Genomic DNA, 7,888 nt, shown 5'->3' with positions numbered 1-7,888 from the left:
ATGATAAAGAACACTTCTAAAAATTCCTGGTTCCAGATTTGCCCTAAAAATGAATAACTTCCAAGGTCAATTTTAAGTAAATCCCTACATACATCTGAAAAAAATAAAACACTTAAGCCTCAAATTATAAACCAAATCCCCCAAAAATAAAACTCACAAAGGTAAAACCAATAACAAACAATAAATAACAGTTTTATGCAGGTGGTTTTGTGTTTAATTGTGAAAAATAATTGTTTTGGGGGTGGTGGGAGAAAAAAAACGTGTGTAGCAGTTGTGTCAGTAGAGCGGTTTCTCACACATTCGTTTCTTGTTTTCTTATTGAGTGGATGGGGCAGAGCTGGAGGGCTGCAGGTACGGTGCAGTCTACTTCTTGGGTGCAGGCTGAAATATCTCAGCGGTCATTTTGCACAGATGCTGTGGATTCTCCAGCTAATAGATAAACGGCTCCGCACCCACTCCAGTCGCCTCAGAATCATCATAATCACCTGACCCTGCTTTAATAGTAAGTCCCCGTGTTTCACAAAGCTTGACCTGTGATCCACTAACCAGTTATCTCTGCCTGTTCCCAAACTACAGATTAATCTTTACAGGAGGGAGGGATTCTCGAGACTGCCAGAGATCTGGACTTTTAGTGGCGTCGGTCTTTTCATTGGAACATCCGTTACAAATACAAAACATGAAATACAATAAATACCACTGGGCAGCTGCAGATCCACCAGTCTGGGTGTCAAAGTACTCCTGGGTGATATCCTGAATCCTGAGTCCCCCCTGATGTATCCATTAGAGTGTGAGTGGGTGTTTTAGGCACAGATAATAGTGCTGTGTGGATGTGTGAGACTGTAGAAAGCAGTTTGAATTTGATTTCAACTGATCTATGCGAGTAAAAGTCCATTTACCAGTGTGTGATAGTGCTTAAACGCTATTTCTGTACCATAAATAGAACCATATTCAAGGTTGTCCTGTGGCACACAAGAAGGTTTTCTAGCTCTTCTTCACAGGTTTGTGCAGAATTTGCGTTTTCACTGGATGCTTGTAGTCTTTACATTGCAATGTGGCAGTGAAAATAAATGTCTGCTCTATCAAATACATGTGCAACCTTTCAACCCTTGTGAGCTGGAGGAGGCTGAATTACACTTCTCTTATATAAAGCTTCCTCTGGTTAAAATCACAATATAAATAGTAATAACTCAGCTTGTTTAAAAGTCAAGATTCCTTGCCAAATAATTCGGTTTTATTTATATAGTGCCAGATCGCAGCAACAGTCGCCTCAGGGTGTTTTACATTGTCAGGTAAAGACAATAACACCAAGGTGGCTGTTTACAACCAGTTTCCACTAAATTAGAGTTTTAAAATTCCAGCTGTCTTCTGGGATTTTACTCTTTTATTTGGGAAAAAAAAAATTGAAACACTTTATTTGAAGTTATCTCACAGGTCAGTGACCCAAGTCTACTTTGGCCTGTTTCCAGTATTACAGGTGTGAGCTAGCAGCAAGCAGGGGCTCACTGTGGGGCTGATTACTTTTGCAGTCCTTGGTAGCTTGGTACTGCCTGGGTTAATGACACCGGTTACAAGATAAGACCCAGCCCTCTTGATAGCCAGACTTTACTTCAGCAGCTCCTTTTCATTGAGAAAAGCTTATCAGTTTCCCAGGGTTGTTCCAGTCACCTGGCAGAACACACAGTTGTTTTTCATATGGAACGTATTGACAAGTCAAAGTCCACTAAAGCAGGTTGGGCTGGCCTTATAAATAGAGGGAGACTCCAAGCAGCAGCAGCAGCTGTGCTCACAAGCGCGTGAAGAGGCCATCCTGCGAGAGGATTCATTTAACTGCCCACACAATCTGTGACTCGGTTAAAATGGACAGCGCGTGTTGTTGTTCAACCAGCAGTGATAGGACTTCAAATCCTATCCTGTACAACATCCTGAGCCAAATGGATGGCAGCAGACCAAGCCAAGGCAACTTCAGCTACAATTCAGTGCGTCACAGATGCAAATGTGAGGCGCGACGGACAGTGTGCTTGAAAAGGCCGTCGGAGATTTGCAAAGAAGCTTCGGCGGTTCTGGTAAAAACCCTAAATTTCATGAAAAACTTGCCCGCCTTTAACCAGCTGCCTCCAAACGACCAGTTCGCCCTTCTGAAAAGCTCCTGGGCGCCACTCTTCATTCTGGGTCTGGCCCAAGAGCACGTGGACTTTGAGGTGATGGACATCCCCACTGATAGCATGCTGAAAAAGATCCTCCTGAACAGACCTGAGAACCCTGAGGTGGAAAGGGAGCAGCCCACTATGGCCGGTGTCAGCAAACTCGTGTCTTGCCTCAAAAAGTTTTGGAGTTTGGATTTGAGCCCCAAGGAGTACGCATACCTCAAAGGGACCACGATATTTAATCCAGGTATGTATTCGAAGTGTTCAGCTTCAGCTTTCTCCGGTCAGTTTTCAGTGGTTTAATAATGGTGTGCAATATTAAGCATTCATGTAACTTTACAGTTTTGTTTTTCCACCGACAGACGTACCAGATTTGAAGGCAGCCCTGTTTGTGGAAGGCTTGCAACAGGAAGCTCAGCAGGCCTTAAGCAAGGTGGTTCAGCTCCTCCACCCAGGGGACGGGGACCGCTTTGCTCAAATCCTCCTCACAGCCTCCGTGTTGCAGAGTATCACCCCCAGCCTCATCACTGAACTCTTCTTCCGGCCTGTGATAGGACAGGCGAACCTGCTGGAGCTGCTGGTGGACATGCTCTTCTGCAGATAGGAGCAGTGGATTTTAGAGCTTTTCCGTCTTTGTGAAATGAAGGATTGCCTGATGGTGGGTTGCTCTAAAACACATTTACTATTAAACAAAACTCAAAGAAAACAAAAACTGTGAATTGTTGAAGATGGGGTTATGAACTGCTTACACTGAAAATGATGCCGAGGTCACTGAAGCCCAGTCTGACAAGATTTCGTCCAACTGAACTGGATTTGACTTTCTACATTAGGACAGAGTACCTACTGTCCATGTATTTGCGTGATCTCATGACGGGAGCTCTCTGTTGTAAATAATTATTGTTTGCATTTACAAAACTTTTCAAATAAATCTATTTTTTTACACAAATGAAGAGTGAAATTGTGTGTCGTCACCTGAAAAGGGAAGTTTGTAATATATGTACCAGCTGGAACATCTGGTACTAACAGTCTGGTTTGAACATTTGACCCCTGCACTCCATTGGCAGGCCCATCAGTGATATGTGCAGGACAACATGACACATTAAATTCTTGTTGTTGCCAGAGCTCTTAAAAAGCAAATACCTTGAAAATGGGAGTAAAAGGATGATTTTGGGGTGATGGGGTGGCTGTAGCTCAGGTGGCAGAGCAGAAGGTCATTTTTACCTAAATAACCTCTGCATTAAAATGTCAGGAAATGTTTTACATGTTACATTTAACATGAGTGCTTATTGATTTTAAATAAATTAACAGCTAGTAAACTTTCTTGAAAATAGGTTTAGATAACTGTATTACAGAAAAACAAATAGTATCTGAACATATTAAAATAATAGGAATAAAGAATTTTACACTGCTTTAACAAATGAAGATCTTAACGAAGCCAAAAAATAGAAGAAAAAAAGCATTTACAAAGAATATCTCAGTTCTCTGTGTGAAAATGTCCCGTTGATAACAAAGGTCAGAGGAGAATGACCTTCGATCTGACAGGAAGGCAACAGCAAGTCAAATAATCAGTTATTACAGCCAAGCTGTGCAGAAGAGCTTTTCTGACAGCACTAAAAGCAGCAGAAGAAGAAGATGCAGAAAGACCACACTGAGTGCCACTTCTGTCTGCTAAGAACAGGAAAATAAAGCTACGCCAAAGCTGGACAATAGAAAACTGGAAAATGTTGTCTGGTCTGATGGGTTTTAATTTTTGCTCCAATAATCAGGTGGTAATGTCAGAAACGACATTCAGCTTTGAGCTGAGGCTGCTGGTGGTGTGATGGTCTGGAGAATACTCTCTTGGCATACTTTGGACCCATACCAGTGAGCATCGTTTAGAAAACCACAGCTTACCCGTTGTTGCTGAGCGCAGCCATCCCTTTTTGACCACAGTGTGCCCGTCTTCTGTCGGCTGCTTCCAGCAGGTTAACACACCATGTGACAAAGCTCACATTATTTCAAACGGCTTTCTTTAACATGAAAATGAGTTCACCGCAGTCAAATCCCCTCCATAGTCACCAGATCTCAATCATATTGAGCATCTTTGAGATGTGGTGGAATGGGAGATTTCCATCGTGAATGTGCAGCTGACAAATGTGCAGCAACTATGTGATCTTATTATGTCAGTGTGGACCAAAATCACTGAGTTTAGATTGCTGCATGAATCTCTGGAGAGCATGAAAATGATTCTATTGGTGGGAGGAAATCAAAAAAAGAGCTTTTAGGGGATATAACACAGTTATTTATTTATTCATTATAGAATAGGTGGGGGAATGACAGCTTAGAAAGGATTTATCAGGGGTCATAAATATATCCATGTTATTATTAGTTATGTATCTTGACCTGAGGATGGAGACACTATGTTTAAATGTGGCAGCACAGTTTTATACGCAGTCTACGTAATGCTTTCTTTTTTCTCTAATGGTTCTCTGTCCCCCTCTCATGGAAAACTGTGGAAGTCACACATTTTCCCAACAGAGAGAATCATAAAAATTGAGCCTGAACTTTATAGGGTTTGCAAACCCTTATGAGTGCAAAAGCCTCACTCGGAGTGATTTTAAAGGTTCAGCACCTGAAAGCAGCCGAGAAAAAACTTAAAAGGCTAAATCAGCTGCGACGGGAAACTCTTGACTGGTTCTTGGAAATCTGCAGGCTGCATCACTTATGGAGCAAGCTCACGATTGGTCTTGTCCTGTGGTATGTTAGTTGTGAAACTGTGAGCCTTTACATGACACCTACATACAGGTAAAACAGGAATGTGCTGGTGGGGGAGTGAGCCAGAGGAAATGGGGTTACACAGGCCAAATGCAACACACACAGAAACAACTTGCCTAAAACAAAAAAGCTGTGCGTGTGGCGCTGAAGAACAGATAGTTAAGAAGTGTAATTGTCTTCATGCAAGATTTTACTGGGTTTTGAATAAAAACAAAATAGTTTCAGTAACTTTGTTTGTGCGTTTTCTCGGTGCAATTTTGGCTACCGGTTTAACCCCCCGCCCCTCGTTTTAAAGCAGTAAGTCACAGCTGGAAACAACTGTACAGGCTCCTAAAATAAACAAAAGATAATGATTATTGACAGATGCAGCTTCATCTGTTTAACCCAAATTTGAACCGCTTCAAGAAAATTAGGCTGACTTTCTGCACTGTTCCTTCGCCTTTGCCATAAATGACAAAGACAAAGCCGTGGATTTTATTTCCTTTCTGTAAGAACCAGCCAAACGAGTTCCTTCTTTTGCTGAGGGCGGAAAAAGCCTGCCTGCTGTAACACAGTGACCTCGGGGAGATGAGCCTGACAACAATAATCCCAGAGATAAAGAGGAAAAAAATTGGCTGAAGAGAGAGTGCCAGAGAAGCTCGTGATGGTAAAGACTTGTTGATATACATGAGCAAAATCATTTGCTGCCAAACAAATGGAGCTGCTTTATATACAGAGAGAGAAAGACTTCCAGATTTAGACTTTTGAATAAACACAAGCATAAAGAGGAATAGAAGTTGTTGTTTTTTTTTATTATTTTGTTAAAAATATGACTTAGTAGCTAACAATATAAAAAAAAAAATGTGGACAAACACCACATATGGTTTTAAAAAACCACAAAGTAACATCGACAGAAGGGTATTTACAAAATATGGCTAGTACAGATTTCAGGTAAAAAAAAAACTCGTGTCTTAGGGTTCTGGGGAAATGGCAGGAGGTCGACAAGCTCATACACACATACGGCACATGCACAACAGCTAGCAAAAAAAATGAAGATAAAAACAAGAACGAGGACGGCTCTGTTCAAACGTCTGCCTCTTTCCTATGGCATCCTGTTGAGTGGAATCACTTTTTTCATCTTTAAACACTGCACAGAGAAAATACATAAAAACCTACATCTCCTAACGTGTGTGTGTGTGTGTGGGGGGGGGGGGGGGGGGGGGAGATGGGGGGGGAGAGTCTCCTCAGTGGGCCTTTTGCTTGAAACATAAAGATGCTTGAAAACAGCAGGTAGTAGCTGGACCACTTAAAGGCAGAAGTACAACCACCCGGGGTAAAAGGTGCTCAACTTGGTAACAACAGGAGGATGAAATAGCCCATGTAACTGGCTACATCTCATTGTTTTTGTTTGACTTTTAGAGAATCAGAGGAGCGCCTGAGGAGTAGGTTTCAGCGTCGTGGTGGTACGCCGAGTAGGCCGTAGTAGTGCTGGAGGAATATGCTGCAAAAAGACAAAAAGGGGAAAAAGGAAGGATTGTTTAATGCAGTGAGGTTAAAAAGCATAGCTCTAATTTCATTTATCCTTAAGCGAAAAAAACCTGGACAAACCCAGGACCCGGACACGTTCCCCGAACACAGAGTTAAAGTTGTGAAAACACGGTGTGGCGTACCCTCATTCACAGACATGTAACAGGACACCCGTCCTTTTACCAACCTCTTCACCGAACAACAAGAGAGAGAGAGAGAGAAAAGAGGAGCCTAGTTTACGTAATCCATCTGTAACCCAAGTTGGTGAAATTACTTAGCAGATCTGGGAACATTATGTGACATATATTTAATGTGACTTGATCTGCTCATCTAGCGGGTGGTGTAGCATTACCATGGAGCTGGAGGGCAGGCAGATAGGTAGGTGTTAGGTAAAAGAATATGCAGGGAATGGAAAAAGGGCAGGAATGCGGTGCTTTCACTGCTAGGAGAGTGGGATGTGACTGAAAGGTGGAGGAGGAGGAGGTGAGAAAACGCCTACAGCTGCACAGCTACAGCTACAGCACACACACACAGAGCAGGCTGGTTATTACACCCAAATGCCCAGGATGGACTGCCAAAGTCAAGCAGAATTACTTTATTTACTCCCGAGTATCTTAATTCCACACGAAACCAAAAGAAGACAGACTCATGGGAAATCCCCACACACACCACCCCCGCGCATGCACTCACTTCGCCCGCTGTAATTTCTCATCTTTCTCGCCAGCTCGTCTGATGGCGTCTGCTCCGACACTTTCACCTCTGGAACTGTAGCGAAAGGCAAAAAAACAAAGCAAAAACAAAGACAAGACAAAATGAACGCAGGCAAGAGAAAACAAACAGAGATCCAGCAAACGTTATAATTCATCCGGTCATCTCTGTTATCGTGCTTGAGTTTAGCAGACGCCGCACCTGCATCGACTTGCCTCAGATTAAGCGATTGTTATGAGGCTACTGCATGTAAAATACCTGGAGTTTTAGAGCTCGCAGCTACGAGGCAAACAAAAGAGCTTCAGCCGGTGTTCCAACAGACTCTATGAGTCATTAAGAAAAGATGGGTCAGATGATTGGTATATTTGGTATGTTGCTGCAAGGTGCTGGTGAGCAAGGTTGTCTTGTGCATTATAAATATTTACACAGCTCTAGCAAGAAAAAAAGAAAAGAAAAGAAAAGATTCTTACAATCACTGCTCATGAAGGGGTTTGTCATGGTCTCGTTGCCACTGTCGGGGAGGGTCCCGTCCCTCCTGCTGTTATGATGCTGCCCGGTCGACAGGTAGCCCTTGTTCCTTTTGCCCTTCCGCGTGCTGATGCGGATGACCCCGTGCACCAGCTTGCACTCGGCCTCTTGCTCCTCCAGGTTGTAGTCCTGAGCGATGCTGTAGATGAGCTCGCTGATCTCGTTGGTCTTGCGGGAGAAGGAGGAATCAGAGGTGCACTTGGCCAGCTGGTCAATCTGATGCAGGGCGTAAAGCTCCAGCAGCTTCT

The 7,888-nt window shown here is 43.1% G+C and overlaps 2 protein-coding genes across 2 annotated transcripts in view; one reads left to right on the top strand and one right to left on the bottom strand.

The window, feature by feature from the left end:
- Positions 1–1,788: 1,788 nt before the first annotated feature.
- Positions 1,789–3,015, top strand: nr0b2a (nuclear receptor subfamily 0, group B, member 2a). Its single transcript, XM_005744463.1, has 2 exons — positions 1,789–2,391; positions 2,507–3,015. The coding sequence occupies exons 1-2, from the start codon at positions 1,857–1,859 to the stop codon at positions 2,746–2,748; spliced, it is 777 nt and encodes a 258-aa protein (XP_005744520.1). The 5' UTR covers positions 1,789–1,856; the 3' UTR covers positions 2,749–3,015.
- A 3,080-nt stretch (positions 3,016–6,095) lies between these two features.
- kdf1a (keratinocyte differentiation factor 1a) overlaps positions 6,096–7,888 on the bottom strand; it is a 5,336-nt gene continuing 3,543 nt past the window's right edge. Inside the window, exons 2-4 of the mRNA XM_005744513.1 lie at positions 7,583–7,886; positions 7,095–7,169; positions 6,096–6,378 (exon numbers count right to left, since the gene is read on the bottom strand). Coding sequence (XP_005744570.1) covers positions 6,293–6,378; positions 7,095–7,169; positions 7,583–7,886 — 465 coding nt within the window. The 3' untranslated portion in view covers positions 6,096–6,292. The remainder of the gene's footprint in view (positions 6,379–7,094; positions 7,170–7,582; positions 7,887–7,888) is intronic.

This window comes from Pundamilia nyererei, unplaced genomic scaffold, assembly GCF_000239375.1.
Source record: "Pundamilia nyererei isolate P.nyererei 1_Seehausen unplaced genomic scaffold, PunNye1.0 scaffold00144, whole genome shotgun sequence".
Classification (NCBI taxonomy): domain Eukaryota; kingdom Metazoa; phylum Chordata; class Actinopteri; order Cichliformes; family Cichlidae; genus Pundamilia; species Pundamilia nyererei.
Note: the sequence above shows the minus strand (reverse complement) of the source record. Positions and strands in the feature narration are given on the sequence as shown.